General features: G+C 58.3%; 1 protein-coding gene across 1 annotated transcript; it reads left to right on the forward strand.

Annotated features, from left to right (window-relative positions):
• The first annotated feature begins 1009 nt into the window (after positions 1-1009).
• On the forward strand, positions 1010-16479 carry ETHE1 (ETHE1 persulfide dioxygenase). Its single transcript, XM_070062143.2, has 7 exons — positions 1010-1129; positions 1412-1556; positions 2803-2951; positions 14155-14284; positions 15384-15473; positions 15847-15963; positions 16293-16479. Exons 1-7 carry the CDS (start codon positions 1049-1051, stop codon positions 16343-16345), a joined length of 765 nt encoding a protein of 254 aa, XP_069918244.1. The 5' UTR covers positions 1010-1048; the 3' UTR covers positions 16346-16479.
• Positions 16480-16503: the final 24 nt, after the last annotated feature.

Genomic DNA, 16503 nt, shown 5'->3' on the forward strand with positions numbered 1-16503 from the left:
AAAAAAAAAAAAAAAAGAAGAATTACAGAGAGAGGGAGAGAAAGAGCGAACTTCCATCCACTGGTTCATTCCCCTAGATGGCCCCAATGACTGAAGCCAGGAGCTTCTTCCTGGTTTCTTACATGGGTGCAGGGCCAAGGACCTGGGCCATCTGCTGGTGCTTTCCCAGGCCACAGCAGAGAGCTGGCACGGAAGTGGAGCAGCTGGGACTCGAACCTGTGCTCAGATGGGATGCCGGCCCACTTCTCTCTTAAGAAGTGTACTTTCCCTTCCTGTAGGAAGCCTTTGCTGTTATGCGCATGGTCTGTGTGAGCTTCCTCCACGTCCTTGAGGCTCAAAGACCCTGTACCTGGGCCTTGCTGCTCTCCACTCCCACACATCCCCCTCTCAGAATCTTCTAGAATCCCCAGGTGTGTGTTTGTGACTGTCTTTGCAGAGTCTGTGCCAATGCTGCTGTCCCTTACAGGCCTCTGAGTCCCCTCTGTCAGCGCTCCTGGGGTCCACCGGGAGTCAGCGCAGTGGGGTTGGCCGGCCTGGCACCTGCTAGGGAGCGGGGCCCACAGAGCAGCGCAGACACAGGGAGAGAAAGGGCTGGGGGGAAAGTGGCTTGACCTAACATTTAACCGGAGCAGGGACTCTGTGGATGCGGGTGTCTGCGCCTGTAGGCCAAACACCTGTCCTAACATCTTGTTAGCAATGCCCACCCCGCCACCTGCTTGTCCTATAAAATGGCTCGCTTGCTGAGCGCATTGGTGCCTCTGCCTGTCTCTCCTTAAAGGAGCACCTCTGTGCCTCTGAGAGGCTCCCTCGCTCTTTGGTGTCTCTGCTCTCTGCGTCTACGGGGAGTCAGGGTGAACCCCGCGTCGCTGGTTGCCTTCAGCCGGATCCGCTTCGCCGAGCTCCGCCCTCCGCCGCTGGCCGAGGCCCCTTTAAGGCAGGCCCCGCCCCAGATCCGCCCCGGCGCCGCCCCTCCTCGGGGTCAGCCCGGCTGCGCGCGGCTCGGGCGGGCGCCGGGTCTCGTCCCAGTCAGGACCCGGGCGCGGGCGCGATGGCGAGCGCGGCACTGAGGGTCGCCGGGCGGCAGCTGAGCCAGCGCAGCGGGGCCGGAGCCCCCGTCCTCCTGCGGCAGGTGCGGGGTGGCCCGAGCCCCGGGCGGCGGGAGGGGCTGCATTCCAGGGTCCCGTTCACGGGGCGGGGGTCTGGGGGCCCCCTGTGCTTGGGGCCGGACCCCGAGTCCCGGACGAGCGAGGGCGCTGGGGGTCTTGGCTCGGGGCTAGGAAGCGGGCACTTCCCGGTTCTGACAGAGGGAGGTGGCGCGGCAGGGAGGCCGCGCTGTGGTCTGGGGAGGAGGCCCGCGGGGGGCGGGGGGCGGGTTGTGCGCGCTCATCTGTGCCCCCCACCCCCCGTCCAGATGTTTGAGCCCAAGAGCTGCACCTACACGTACCTGCTGGGAGACAGGGAGTCCCGCGAGGCGGTCCTGATCGACCCGGTTCTGGAGACGGCGCCTCGGGATGCCCAGCTGGTCAAGGAGCTGGGGCTGCGGCTGCTGTACGCTGGTCAGTGCTCCGCGAGCGTCGATGGCCGGGAGGCTGGCGCCTTGGACCCCTGGGTCTGGGGGAGGAGGCCGGGGGGATGGGACCCTGGGTCTAAAGGAGGCGGGGTGGGGGGATGGGACCCCTGGGTCTTGGGGAAGTGGAGTGGGGGGCTGGGACCCCTGGGTCTTGGGGAAGTGGAGTGGGGGGTTGGGACCCCTGGGTCTGGGGAAGGAGGGGCTGGGGGCCTGAAACTGTGGGTCTGGGGAGGAGGGGCTGTGGTTGGGGTTAGGGTTAGGGTTAGGGAGGAGGGGCTGAGGGCCTGGCCCCCTGGGAGTGGGGAGGAGGGTGGGGCCTGGACCCCTAGGTGTGGGGGAGGAGGGGCTGGGGTTATGGTTAGGGTTAGGGAGGAGGGGCTGAGGGCCTGGACCCTGGGAGTGGGGAGGAGGGGCTGGGGGCCTGGACCCCTGGGTGTGAGTGAGGAGGGGCTGGGGGCCTGGAGCCCTGGGTCTGAGGGAGGGGGGCTGGGGGCCTGGACCCTGGGTCTGAGGGAGGGGGGCTGGGGGCCTGGACCCTGGGTCTGAGGGAGGAGGGTCTGGGGGCCTGGACCCTGGGTCTGAGGGAGGGGGGCTGAGGGCCTGGACCCTGGGTGTGAGGGAGGAGGGGCTGGGGGCCTGGACCCCTGGGTGTGAGGGAGGAAGGGCTGGGGGCCTGGACCCTGGGTCTGAGGGAGGAGGGGCTGGGGGCCTGTACCCCTGGGTGTGGGGGAGGAGGGGCTGGGGCCTGGACCCTGGGTCTGAGGGAGGAGGGGCTGGGGGCCTGTACCCCTGGGTGTGGGGGAGGAGGGGCTGGGGCCTGGACCCTGGGTCTGAGGGAGGAGGGGCTGGGGGCCTGGACCCTGGGTCTGAGGGAGGAGGGGCTGGGGGCCTGGAGCCCTGGGTCTGAGGGAGGAGGGGCTGGGGGCCTGGACCCCTGGGTCTGAGGGAGGAGGGGCTGGGGGCCTGGACCCCTGGGTCTGAGGGAGGAGGAGCTGGGGGCCTGGACCCTGGGTGTGAGGGAGGAGGAGCTGGGGGCCTGGATCCTAGGTCTGAGGCAGGAGGGGCTGGGGGCCTGGACCCTGGGTCTGAGGCAGGAGGGGCTGGGGCCTGTACCCCCAGGTGTGGGGAGGAGGGGCTGGGGGCCTGTACCCCCGGGTGTGGGGAGGAGGGGCTGGGCCTGGCCCCCCGGGTGCTGACGTGCCCTCCTGGGCCTGCCCTCCCGCCCCTCACAGTGAACACCCACTGCCACGCTGACCACATCACAGGCTCAGGGCTGCTGCGCTCCCTGCTGCCCGGCTGCCGGTCGGTCATCTCCCGCCTCAGCGGGGCCCAGGCTGACTTGCACATCGAGGAGGGCGATGCCATCCGCTTTGGACGCTTTGTGAGTTGGGTGCTGGCTTCCTGCGGGGGTGGTGGCCTGGACTCCTTGAACTTGGGGGGGGGGGACCTGGCTTCCTGACCCTTGAGCTCGTGTCTCTGGGAGGCGGGCACGACACGCCCAGCAGGGCCCCTGGGGCGGGCAGGCGTTGTCTCTGGCCGAGCCCCTTAAGTCAACAGCGTTGACTAAGTCTTTGGGGCAGCACCCTGGGCCTGGCATCTCCATAAAAGTTGCCTGAGGGCAACCCAGGCCTGTCTTCAGAGCCGCTGGTTGAGCTAGGACGTCCCTCTGCCCGGGGCCAGGGCTGGGGTGGGGGAGTGAGGCTGCAGGTGCAGCATTGAAGGGGCACAGGTCTGAGGGTCCTGCACCTGCAGGGGTGGCCTCTCAAGGGAGCCTCTCCTTAGCCCCAGCCCTGCTCCTGCCTCACTCGGGCGGGCCGTGAAGGTTCCTGACCAGCGGGCGGGCTCACCAGCAGGACCCCCCACCCAGCAGCGTGCAGGGGGTACTCGGGAGTGTGCACGCTCAGGGAGGCAGGCAGCAGCCATGGCTCCTTTTCTGACCAGAGCTGGCCTTGGGGACAGAAGGTGGCAGGTGACCGGGTAAGGTCTCAGCCTTGACCTTGGTGGGTTCTGCTAGACAGGGACAGTTTGTTTAGGTGGCAACATGTAGCAGAAATCAGAGCTTCCTGTGGGGTCAGGGGTTTAGCTACAAATAGTTACAGACTTTCTCTCAGTCCCTCTTGCAGAAGCTGAGGTCGCTGGCCTGCCCCGATGCCAGGCGTGTCAGGTGCCCACAAGCAGATCCAATCCGAGAGGCGCTCTGGCAGGATTAGAAAGGGTAGGGGGTTTAGGTCAAGACCAGCTCTTTGTCCAACTGGGTGTGTGAGTTTTCAGTGAGTAAGTGTGGGAGGGTTCAGTGTAGTGCATTTGGCTATGGTGGGTTTTTATGATTATTTATTTGCAAGGCAGAGTTACAGAGAAGCAGATGCAAAGAGAGAGAGAGGAGGTCTTCCATGTGCAGGTTCATTCCCTAAATGGCCACAACGGCCGGAGCTGGGCTGATCCGAAGCCAGGAGCCAGGTACTTCTCCTGGTCTCCCATGGGGTGCAGGGCCCAAGCACTTGGGCCATCCTCCACTGCACTCCCGGGCCACAGCAGAGAGCTGGCCTGGAAGAGGGGCAATCGGGACAGAATCCGGCGCTCCGACCGGGACTAGAACCCGGTGTGCCGGCGCCGCAAGGCGGAGGATTAACCTACTGAGCCACGGCGCTGGCCAGTTTTTTTCTTTTTTTAATAGCTGTATTAGTAGAAGCGCTACACCATGCAGCTCACCCCTTTAAAATACACAGTTCCACTTTAGTGTATTCACAGTTGTGTGCTCTCATTTTATTTGTAAAGATTTATTCATTTGAAAGGCAGGGTGAGAGAGGGAAAGAGACAGAGAGACAGAGAGACCTTCCATCCGTTGGTTCACCCCACATGGCCACAGCAGTTGGAGCAGCGGCCCGAGCACTGGGGCCATCCCCCACTGCTTTCCCAGGCCTTTAGCAAGGAGCTGGATGGGACGTGGAGCAGCCGGGACCCCAACTGCTGCTCTGATGGCAGCGTTGCTGGTGGCAGCTCCCCCCCCCCCCCCGCCCCCTGCACGGCGACGCCGGCCCCACTAAATTAATTTTAGAGGATTTTCATTCCTCCACAAAGAAACCACACAGGCCGGCGCCGCGGCTCACTAGGCTAATCCTCTGCCTAGCAGCGCCGGCACACCAGGTTCCAGTCCCGGTCGGGGCGCCAGATTCTGTCCCGGTTGCCCCTCTTCCAGGCCAGCTCTCTGCTGTGGCCAGGGAGTGTAGTGGAGGATGGCCCAGGTGCTTGGGCCCTGCACCCCATGGGAGACCAGGAAAAGCACCTGGCTCCTGCCATCGGATCAGCGCGGTGCGCCAGCCGCGGTGGCCATTGGAGGGTGAACCAACGGCAAAGGAAGACCTTTCTCTCTGTCTCTCATACTGTCCACTCTGCCTGTAGAAAGGAAGAAAGAAAGAAAGAAAGAAAGAAAGAAAGAAAGAAAGAAAGAAAGAAAGAAAGAAAGAAAGAAAGAAAGAAAGAAAGAAAGAAAGAAAGAAAGAAAGAAAGAAAGAAAGAAAGAAAGAAAGAAAGAAAGAAAGAAAGAAAGAAAGAAAGAAAGAAAGAAAGAAAGAAAGAAAGAAAGAAAGAAAGAAAGAAAGAAAGGAAGGGAGGGAAGGGAGGGAAGGGAGGGAAGGGAGGGAAGGGAGGGAAGGGAGGGAAGGGAGGGAAGGGAGGGAAGGGAGGGAAGGGAGGGAAGGGAGGGAAGGGAAGGAAGGAAGGAAGGAAGAAAGATAGAAAGAAAGAAAGAAAGAAAGAAAGAAAGAAAGAAAGAAAGAAAGAAAGAAAGAAAGAAAAGAGAGAGAGAGAGAGAGAGAGGAACCAAGGAACCAAGGAACCAAGGAACCAAGGAACCGCACAGCCCCCAGCCCCGACGCCAGCCTCTCCCGGCACCCTCAGCGGCCGGGGCAGTTTCTCGTCTACTTTCTGTCTCTGGCTTTGCTGCCTCTGGACATTTCGTAGTAATGGAGTCCTACAATACGGGGTCTCCCGTGAGTGGCTTCTATCACTAGCCTGGTGTGGTCGGGACTGCTGCTGCGTGTCGTGCCGAGGGCCCGGCTTCCCCGTCGCTGGACGGTGCTCCGTGCGTGGGTGGATGCGCCGCTGCTTGTGCCCACCCCTCCGCTCACAGACCAGTGGACCGCGCCCACTTGGGGCAGACGCTTTGGTCACTGTGCACGTGCAGGCCTTAGTGAATGGCTCTCTCCATTTCGGCTGGGTACGTGTCCAGGGGCCGGGCGGCTGGGTCACGTGATTCTGCATTTGCAAAACTGCCCAGCTGGTTTCCGGTGTAGCCACACCACTCAGTGCCCTGGCAGCGCGGGGAGGTCCCGGCCCTGAGGGGCAGCACTTCCTGTCGTGTCTTCCTGCTTACTCAGGGCACGGCTTGGTTGTTTTTTTTTTTTGGTCTGAGTTCTTTACACATCTTTGGAGGGGCGGGTGTTTAGAATGCCTGCATCCACACCTGGGTACCCGGGTGTGAGCGCCAGCTCTACTTCCCATAATCCAGCGTCCTGCTAACCCCCTGGTCCTTGTGGGCATTTGGGGAGTGAACCAGCAGATGAGAGCCAGGCCCCCCTCTCTCTCTCTCCCTCTCTCTCTGCCTCACAGATAAATAATTTTTAAAAAATTAAAGAAAGGTAAGTTTATTTGGGAGCAACACATTTTTGAAAAAAATTTTTTTACAAAGCTAAAAAATCATGCCTACAGTGGATCTTCACAAAGTTCATGAACTACATGTATTATTTAAAAAAAAAAAAAAAAGATGGACTGCTGTTATGGCAAAGCGAGCTAAGCCACTGCCCGCTGTGCCGGCATCCGATATTGGGGTGCTAATTTGAGTCCCGGCTGCTCCACTTCTGACGCAGCCCCTGCTCAGGCACCTGGGAAAGCAGCGGGAGATGAACCAAGTGCTTGGGCCGCTGCCAGCCTTGTGGGAAGCCAGGATTGAGTTCCAGGCTCCTGGCTTCGGCTTGGTCCATTGCCCGGAATTCCAAGGAGTAGGCTGGCTGGGTCTTAGTTAACGTGTTTAACTTTAATGGAAACTGCCAAGTGTTTTGTTTTGTTTTTAAATAATAATTTATTTGAGAGGCAGGCAGAGAGAGAAAGAGCGACCACCTGCTGGTTCACTCCAGAAGCGGCTGCAACAGCTGGGCCTGGGCTGCGGCCAAAGCCGGGAGCCGGGGACTCAATCCGGGTTCCTCGTAGGGGAGTCAGGGACCCAATTTCCTGAGCCGCCACTGCTGCCTCCCGGAAGCTGGAGTCAGGACCCGGAGCCCGGTATCGGATCCAGGCTCCCTGTGGGATGCAGGCGTCTCTGCTGGTGACTTAATGCCTCCCTCCCCTAACAATTTTGTTTTAAAATATTCATTTTATTTATGTGAAATGCAAAGTGGCACAGGAAAAGCAAAACAGAGAGAGAGGTCTTCCATCCACTGGTTCACTCCCCAAATGGTCACGTCAGCAGGGGCTCGGGCCGGCCAAAGCCAGGGCCTGGAACTCCATCTGGGTCTCCCAGGAGCACGGCAGGGGCCCGGCACTCGGGACATCTGCTGCTGCACTAGCAAGGAGCTGGGCCGGAAGTGGAGCAGTCGGGAGTCAAACTGGCACCCATATGGGATGCCGGCCCGCAGGCAGCGGCCTTAGTTGAGAAGCCACAGCGCTGATCTCCGTCCCCCACCCCCCGCCCTGACAATTTTTTTAAAGTGACAGCTTCTTTCATGATTTTGACCTATGTTCTACTCTCCTACTTAAACACACAGAATACAAATAACATCAACAAAAAACAGTGTTATTTGCAATATTGTGCAAGTTTTAAAATTATTTTCTGAGAGGCAGAGAGCGCTCGTCTGCTGGTTTTTGTCCCAAACACACACAGCAGCAGGGGCTGGGCCAGGCTGAGGCGGGAGCCCAATCCCGGGACTCAGCCACTTAAGCCATCAACACCGCTTCCCAAGGTCTACACTGGCAGGAACCCAGCTATGCGGGTGGGTCTATCCTGCTAGACTGGACACCTGCCCCTAACCGTTTCTGGGGACTGGTTTGACATTTCACATTCAAGGTGAGCCTAGTCTTCATTGTACGGAGTGAGCGGGGTGCGGTTGAGAAAGCAAATCTGCCCGTTGGCCCCGTGAGGGAGGGGCGCTGCCCGGGGAGCGGTTTCCCTGCCCGTGAGTGGTGGTCGCAGGGGCCAGTCTGTCTCGGCCGCATCCCAGGCAGCCCTTAGCTGGCCCACAGGGAGGCTTCTATCCTTCCCCCACCATTTGGAATTTAATATTTGAATTGTGGAGCCCGTCTCTGTTCCCCCAACATTTTACTATGAAAAACTGTGAGTACACACGAAGTGGAGAATGTCTACAGTATACATCTCCACCCATGCATTGCTTCTTCTTTTTTTTTTTTCTTTAAGATTTATTTATTGGGGCCAGCATTGTGGCGCAGCACACAAAAAGATTTATTTATTTATTTGAAATGCAGAGTTAGAGGGGGGGGGAGGGAGGGAGGAGAGAGGGAGAGGGAGAGAGAGGGAGGGAGGAGAGAGGGAGAGGGAGAGAGAGGGAGGGAGGAGAGAGGGAGAGGGAGGGAGGGAGGAGAGAGGGAGAGAGAGGGAGGGAGGAGAGAGGGAGGAGAGAGAGAGGGAGGAGAGAGAGAGGGAGAGGAAGGAGAGAGGCCTTCACCTGCTGGTTCACTCCCCAAATGACTGCAAGGGACAGGGCTGGGCCAGGCCAAGGCCAGGAGCCTGGAGCTCCCTCTGGGTCTCCCACACGGGTGGTCGGGGCCGCCCAAGCACTCGGGCCGTTTTCTGCTGCTTTCCCGGTAGGGAGCTGGGTCAGAAATGGAGCAACCGGAACTGCAGCCGGCTCTCCTGTGGGACACAGCACAGGACCCCCTTGCTCGTTTGTGGCGCACTTGCGAGCTGCTCTCAGCACACTGTCCCCTAAACAGAACAAGTCGCCTTGCTTTCTTCCACAAAGCAGGAGAAGAGGATCTGGCCGACGGAGGCTTAGGACATTTAGCTGCTAGGGCCAGTGACAGCTTGGCCTTCGGAGCTAGGAACCGCGGGTGATTGACTCCCCCAGGACTAAGAATTTCTGGGCACGAGCGGAAAAGACGCCGAGAGCTCGCTTGCCACCAGGGGGCAGTGCAGACTGCGGGATCGCCTGATCTCTGCCACCATTTAGATGTGGGTGGGCCGTTTCGTGAGCGAGCAGTTGTGGGGGCCGGGAGTTTGGTCCAGTGGTAAGACGCCTCCCGGGACGCCCGCTGCCCATATCAGAGTGCCTGGGTTCCAATTCTGGCTCCAGCTCTCATTCCAGCGCCTGCTACTGGGCCCCTGGGAGGGAGGGTCCCTGGGTCCCTGCCACCCAAGTGGGAGAGACCTGGATGGAGCTCCAGGCTCCTGGCAGAGGCCTGGCCCAGCCCTGGCTGCTGCAGGCATTTGGGGAGTGAACCAGTGGATTGAAGATATTTTTTCTCTCTCTCTCTCTCTTTTTCAAATAGAAATTTAAAATAAGTAAATTTAATAATTAAGAAAAGAACAGCCGTGGAGACACGTCATGTGTGGGAAGGGAGAGGAACTTTGTCGGGAGAAGTGCGTGTGTGTGTGCGTTTCAGGTCAGGGCAGGTGGTAGAATGTTCTAGGAAACCGCCCTGCGCTCCTGGCCGGACGAGGGGTCAAAGGGCTTTTGAAATCTGTGATGAAAACAGTTTTGCTCCCGCAGAGCCTCAGGGAAAAGTACTCTCTTTAGAAACCCGTGTCACCTCCCCCAGAACAGGTGGCACAGGGAGCTCGGGTCCCAGGGCACCCCCCCACCAACCCCGCAGGTGGTGGCCCGGGACCCAGCGGAGGTTCGGGACTGTGCCAGGTTTGTGCGCCGAGAGCCCTGGGCTCCGACTCTGACCCCCTGCCTGCCTCGTAGAATCTCCCACGGGCTCCGTGTGCCGGGCCTTGCTTTCCTCGTGCGGTCACATAAGTGGCTTTTCTGTAGCTTCTCTCTTTCCGACAAACCGCCATCATCTGCTGCCGCCTCCCAGCACATCGGCAGGGAGCCGGATCAGACAGAGCAGCTGGGACTCAAACCAGCGCCCAACCTGGGGTGCGGGCATCACAGCATGGCCCTTCCTGTCATTTATCCCAAAGGATTTTCGGAACCAAATATCGTGCCCCCACCCCACCCCGGCCCCCTCGGGGAGGAATTCTGAAGGCCGAGCACACACAGGCCTCGGCCAGCCTGGCCGCGGGGGAGGAGCGCGGATCCAAAGTCAGCCAGGCTGGCGGCAGGGCCTTGCTCTCTGCACCCCCAGCCCTCAGCCCCCAGCCTGGTCGGGGGCGGGGAGTCCAAGCAGCGTCCTGGGGTTTCTGCTCTCAGAGGTGCCCCTCGCCTGCCCCCAGGGGCGTCCATTCTGAAGACCCTGTCGCCCCTCCTGGACGATACTACAGAAAAATAATAGCAACTTTAAATGAAACATTTATTTTACTTATTTGAGAAGCAGAGTTAGAGAGAGAGGGAGAGACAGAGAGAAAGGTCTTCTATCCGCTGGTCCACTCCCCAGTTGGCCACAACAGCCAGGGCTGGGCCAGGCCAGAGCCAGGAGCCAGGAGCTTCTTCCGGGTCTCCCACATGGGGTCAGGGGCCCAAGCACTTGGGCCATCCTCCGCTGCTTTCCCAGGTGCATTAGCAGGGAGCTGGATTGGAAGTGGAGCAGCCGGGACTCGAACCAGCACCCATGTGAGATGCCCACCGAGGCTGGCCAGGGGGAACAGAGTGTTGTGACACCTGGAGCAACTAGTGTACCCTTCGGGCCTCAGTGTCTTCATCCAGAAAATGGGTCCAGTGCTGGTCCCTCTTGAGTGTTGTAAGGATTAAGCAAGTGAAGCCAGTTAGAGCGGTGCCTGAAACCCGGCCACGTCCAGGCCAAAAGCGTTTGCTGTGGACCCCGCGGGGGTGGATTTCCGGAGAGCTGCGCCCTGCCTGCCTTCGCTGCTGTTGGACCGTCTGTGCCTTCGCTGCTGTTGGACCGTCTGCAGCTCGCACAGCCTGTTGGTTGGACTGTCTGACTTCCCTTCTACCTCTGCATTCTGGGGGAACCGGGAGCCCAGGCGAGACCCTCGGCAGTGGGGAGGGCGGGGCCTGTGGCTCTCTTAGGGGGGCGCCCAGGGTGAAATTCAAGTTCACTGTTCGTGTGTTTAGGAGTTGTCCTCTCTGTTGCCAAATCTGTTTTTGTTTGTTTGCTTTAAGGAAGTGAAGCTGGCAATACAGATTTTTAGAAATTTACACTTTTTAAAGAAAGATTTATGTGATTTATTTGAAAAGCAGAGTGACAGAGAGAGAGCTCTTCCATTGGCTGGTTCGCTCCCTGCACGGCCACCACGGCCAGGGTTGATCCAGGCTGAAGCCAGGAGCCAGGAGCTCCGTCCGGGCCTCCCCCGAGGGCCACCTTCCGCTGCTTTCCCTCACACATGAGCAAGGAGCCAGATCGGAAGTGGAGCAGCCGGGACTCGAACCGCTCTCATCTGGGGTGCTGGTGTCTCGGGCTGCGGCTTAACCAACGGAGCCACAGCGCCAGCCCCTGCTCCGCTTCTGATCCAGCTCCCTGCCGCCACACCTGGGAAGGCAGCCGGTGACGGCCCAGGCGCGTGCGTGCTCAGGCCCCTGCACCCACGCAGGAGCGGATGAAGCCCCTGGCTGCCGACTTCGGCCTGGCCCAGTATCGGCCATTGCAGCTGGGTTGAAGATTTCTCTGTCTCTCCCTCTCTCACTTTCTAACTCTGATTTCAGACAAACACATAAATCTTTTTTTTTAAAAAAGGTGTTTTTTTTTTTTTTAAGATTTACTTTATTTATTGAAAGACAGAATTACAGAGAGAGGTAGAGACAGAGAGAGGTCTTCCATCCACTGGTTCACTCCCCAGATGGCCACAATGGCTGGAGCTGAACAGATCCGAAGCCAGGAGCCAGGTGCTTCTTCCAGGTCTCCCACATGGGTGCAGGGGCCCAAGTGCTTGGGCCGTCTTCTGCTTCGCGAACGCATCAGCAGGGAGCTGGGCTGGAAGCAGAGCAGCCGGGACCTGAACCAGCAATCTGACAGAAGGGCTAGCGCCTAACCCGCTGTGCACCTGTTGCTGTTTGACTGCGGTTGTTGTCCCCTCCCACCCCCAATCTGGCTTTCTGCCATTTCAGTTACCCACAGTCAGCCTTGGCCCAAATATATTAAATGGAAAGTTCCAGAAATAAACCATGCATGAGTTTTAAATGTCACGTTGTCCTCAGTGGCGTGAGGACATCTCCTGCTGCCCTGCTGCACCATCCGGCTGTGAATCGTCCGTCAGTCCTGCAGATCCAGGCTGCAGATGCCGCCATCAATCACTTACTGGCCCTCTCGGTCGTCATTTAGAGCTCGGGTGTGGGACCCCCACCCACAGAGGATCTGGGGACCACTGTATCTGTGTCCCCCTCCCTGAGTCGCCTGTTCTTTTCTTTTGCCCATTTTCTTTTGGGAGTTCTTGTTGATGGTAGGAGCTATTTATATATTATGGCTGTTGCCACTTTATATGACTTGGTTATACATACGGCCAACATTGTCTCTGAGGTTTTTCTTTTATCTCTTAACTATGACTTTAAAAAATATTATAAAGTTCAATTATGTGGACACATCTATCACTATTTTCTCATGGCCTCTGAAAGATATTTCAGAAAGTCCCTGGGAAAATGGAATAAGAGAAGTTTATTTTGGTGTAAAAATTTTGAAATCCATGCATAGTTTGCTGGTAACAGACATTTTCCATGAAAATTTTGAATATTCCATATATATATATATGGGCTTTATACTTAAGAATAAAAATAAAAGGTTTATAGTAAAAAGATAACACAGAAAAGTCTAAACAATAAAATAAGAAGTCTAAAACAATAAAAGTGGAGCAGCCAGGACTTGACCCGGTGTCCACGTGGGATGCCAGCGCCACACGCAGAAGCTAGCCGGCCCCGCCACAGCGCCGCAGCGCAGCCCCCACATCATCACCGCTTATGCCAACATCACTGCAGCTGGCCCTTAGTGTCCTGTTTATATCCCTGTGCTTGTCTTTTCTCAGCGATCTTCAAGGTCTGTTAGTGACTTCAGAATATTGACCGCTGTGTGGTGTGGGTGTGTGTGGGGGTGTGTGTGGTGTGGGTGTGTATGGTGTGTGTGTAGTGTGTGTGTATGAGGGTGTGTGATGTGTGTGTGGGGTCTGTGGGGGGGCATGTGTATGTATGTGTATGTGTGGTGTGTGTGTATGGTATGTGGTGCGTGTGTGTATGTGGTATATGTGTGGTATGGTGTGGTGTGTGTGTGAGTGTGGTATATATGTGTGGGATGTGTGTGGTATATGCGAGGTATAATGGTGTGGTGTGTGGTGTATGTATGGTGTGGTGTGTGGGGTTTGTGTGTGTGGTGTGTGTATGGTGTGTATGTGTGTGGTGTGTGTATGGTGTGTGTGGTGTGTGGTGTATGTATGGTGTGGTGTGTGGGGTTTGTGTGTGTGGTGTGTGTATGGTGTGTATGTGTGTGGTGTGTGTATGGTGTGTATGTATGTGTGGGGTGTATGGTGTGTGTGGTGTGTGTGTATGTGGTATAATGGTGTGGTGTGTGTGTGGTATGTGTGTGGTGTATGTGTGAGTGTGGTATATATGTGTGGGGTGTGTGTGTGTGTGGTATATGTGTAGTTTAGTGGTGTGGGGGGCGTGTGTGTGTGTGTGTGTGTGGTATGTGTGTGAGGGGTATGTGTGGTGTGTATGTATGTGTGTGGGGTGTGTGTGTGTAGTGTATGTGTATGGAGGTGTGTGGTATGTGTGTGTGGTGTATGTGTATGGGGGTGTGTGGTGTGGTGTGTGTGTATATGTGGTATATGTGTGGTGTGGTGTGGTGTGTGTGTGTGGTGTGTGTGTGAGGGGTATGTGTGGTGTGTATGTATGTGTGTGGGGGGTGTGTGTGGTGTATGTGTATGGGGGTGTGTGGTGTGGTGTGTGTGTATATGTGGTATATGTGTGGTGTGGTGTGGTGTGTGTGTGAGGGGTATGTGTGGTGTGTATGTATGTGTGTGGTGGGTGTGTGTGGGGTGTGTGTGTATGGTGTGTATGTATGTGTGGGGTATGTGTGTATATGGTGTGTGTGGGGGGTGTGTGTGTGTGTGTGTGTGTATGTGTGTATGGTGTGTGAGTGTGGATTGTGTGTGGGGGGTGTGGTGTGTACCTGTGTGTTACAGGTAGATTTCCACCGCCTGTCGGTTCCCTCCGCACGTGGCGTGTGGCATTGCTGTCATTCGGAAACTTGAGATTGGTTAGAAGCCACACACTTGATCTTTGCTCCGTGACTTGTGGCTTTGGGCTCACATGTGAATGTCCTTCTAGCTGAGACTAGCTACCGGGTTATGTTTGTGTTGTCATTGTCACAGCTCGATTTTCTTGCATTTAACTCTTTCATCCGTTTGGAGCTTGCCCTGGGGCGGGGTTGGAGCCTGGGAATCTAACAAGTCGGATGCCGATGTGACCCTGGGGCCGGTGGACTTCAAGGCTCGCTGGTGACCATCTCTGTGTCTGCCACCCCGCTAGGCCTTGGAGACTCGGGCCAGCCCTGGCCACACCCCAGGCTGTGTCACCTTCGTCCTGAATGACCACAGCATGGCCTTCACTGGCGACGCCCTGCTGATCCGCGGGTGTGGACGGACGGACTTCCAGCAAGGTGAGCGCTCCAGCCCCCGGGATCTTAGCGGAGCTGCGTGGGTGCCGGGATGCTACGTTTTCCAGTAACCAGAAGGGACAAACGGATGTTAGATCTTTAGGGAGGGGTCGGTGTTAGTTTAAGGCGTTTCGCTGCCAAGTGTGGGAAGAGTTAGACCCGGGGCTGTGCAGCCACAGTCATCAGAGAGCCGGCTAGGGCGGCTCGCCCACGTGGCTGGCCAGGTACCACTCGCGGCCTCCCAGGGGTCCTCACCCTAGGGCCACCAAGCGCCTTCCTGACCTGGTGGGTGTACTTCCGTGGAGGGGTGGAGAGAGAGAGGGGGAGACATGCAGGCAGAAGCCCGGATGTGTTTTGGACCCAGCCTTGGAAGTCACATGGGGTTTCCGAGGGAGGACGCCCTAAGGATCCTAAGGATGTGCTGCCCGAGGAGTGCGTGGTGCGGCCCTTAGATCCAGGATCTGGGGCTGCAGGGCGTCACAGGCAGTGGGCCAGTGGGACATTCGGGCAGTAGATTCGGGGTTTCCTGGAGTTTGGGTTCCGAACCTCAGGGTTTGGCTGCCTCGTGGGGAGCCGTGAAGTGCGCGCGCGAGAGCAGAGTGGCGGCCAACAGACGCGGCGGGAAGCCACGCCCCCGCCACACCCGCCCCCTTTCCTCTTGCTCTCCGTCTCTGGGGTTTCCCTCTGCGATTCCCAAGCTCCCATTTATCCACGAAGCGGAAGGATTTAGGCAGAGACGGGCGGCAGAAGGTGGGAGACGTGTGCGCCTGCCCCCACCAGGACTCAGCTTCCTGCCGGCACTGTGGCTCCACGGCCCCTTGGGGGTCTCCGGTGCTCAGGCCCTTGCCTGCTGGTCCGCCCTCCTTGTCCTGACGCCTGTCTGGCCACCCTCAGGGTGAAGGCACAGCTCCTCGGTGCGTCAGGGTCTCTTCCTCACGGTATTCACAGCCGTGCTGAGCCTCACGCTGTTTCACCTGCCTAGCATGCTGTTCCCGCCCTCCTCTACCGGGACAAAGGGGTATTGGCAGGAGATGAGGAAGGGCGGTTAGCTCGGCGCCGTCATCCCGCCACCACTGACCTCTGACCTCTGACCTTTCCGCAGGCTGCGCTAAGACCTTGTACCACTCGGTGCACGACAAGATCTTCACGCTCCCGGGCGACTGTCTGATCTACCCCGCGCACGACTACCATGGTGAGGGCTGGAGCGGGTGGGGGCTCCCGTGACTACTGAGAGGGGACCGCGAACCCCTGTGAAGCTCGAAGGGCACGCGGGCCACAGGTGGCAGAGGCTCCTCTGGCCGGAAGACCAGCGCCCAGCGTCTGTGTGCACCTGGAATTCCACAGCGTCTGGGTTTTCCTGGGACTTCCTCCAAGGGCTTGAAGAACCAGGGAAACTACATTTCCCATGGTGCCCATCGAGCAGGAAAAGCAGTCTCGGGAGTGTTCTAGGGAGAGCCTGTTAGTCGCCAGCGAGAGAGCCGCCCCAGTGCCTCCTGGGAGCTGTAGTTCCCAGAGCCCCCAGGCACTGGACCCACTGACTTTCCTTCCCGTCCCTCGTCCACTAGGGCTCACGGTGTCCACGGTGGAGGAGGAGCGGACTCTGAACCCTCGGCTCACCCTCAGCTGTGAGGAGTTTGTAAAGGTCATGGCCAACCTAAATTTGCCCAAACCTCAGCAGATAGGTAAAACACCAGTCCAGAACTTGGCCTGAGGGAGGAGGCACTGGGGGCCTGGACCCTGGGTCTGAGGGAGGAGGGGCTGGGTCTGGACCCCCGGGTCTGAGGGAGGAGGGGCTGGGGCCTGGACCCCTGGGTCTGAGGGAGGAGGGGCTGGGGGCCTGGACCCTGGGTGTGAGGGAGGAGGGGCTGGGGGCCTGGACCCTGGGTCTGAGGGAGGAGGGGCCCAGGGTCAAAATCCTAATTCCCCAAGCGAGGAGGGCTCGCAGGTCTGGGTCTGTGGGTTGTGCAGGCCCTGCAGGGTCCTTCAGTGTCACCCTGGTTCTCACCTGCAGATTTTGCCGTGCCAGCCAACATGCGGTGTGGGGTCCAGAGCCCCCCTTCCTGAGCACATCTGTCAGGGGCCCAGGGTGGGGGAGGGGAGAGCTGTCACCCCCCCACCTCTCTCCTCCCCATTTCTACCTCCCCCACAAGCCCCTTGAGCTTCTGAAATAAAGATACTTGGTTTCTTTTGGCCGTGAATCTGACTCCCACCTGGTTTGGGGG

This window comes from Oryctolagus cuniculus, chromosome 18 (assembly GCF_051225735.1).
Source record: "Oryctolagus cuniculus isolate XC-2025 breed Fujian yellow rabbit chromosome 18, ASM5122573v1, whole genome shotgun sequence".
Taxonomy (NCBI): domain Eukaryota; kingdom Metazoa; phylum Chordata; class Mammalia; order Lagomorpha; family Leporidae; genus Oryctolagus; species Oryctolagus cuniculus.

Excerpts from the sequence above, each read along its gene's own strand:
- ETHE1 (XM_070062143.2), top strand. The coding sequence starts at position 1,049 with ATGGCGAGCGCGGCACTGAGGGTCGCCGGGCGGCAGCTGAGCCAGCGC. Across the intron at positions 2,952-14,154 it reads CCATCCGCTTTGGACGCTTT|GCCTTGGAGACTCGGGCCAG; the intron begins GTGAGTTGGGTG and ends CCACCCCGCTAG. Across the intron at positions 14,285-15,383 it reads ACGGACGGACTTCCAGCAAG|GCTGCGCTAAGACCTTGTAC; the intron begins GTGAGCGCTCCA and ends ACCTTTCCGCAG.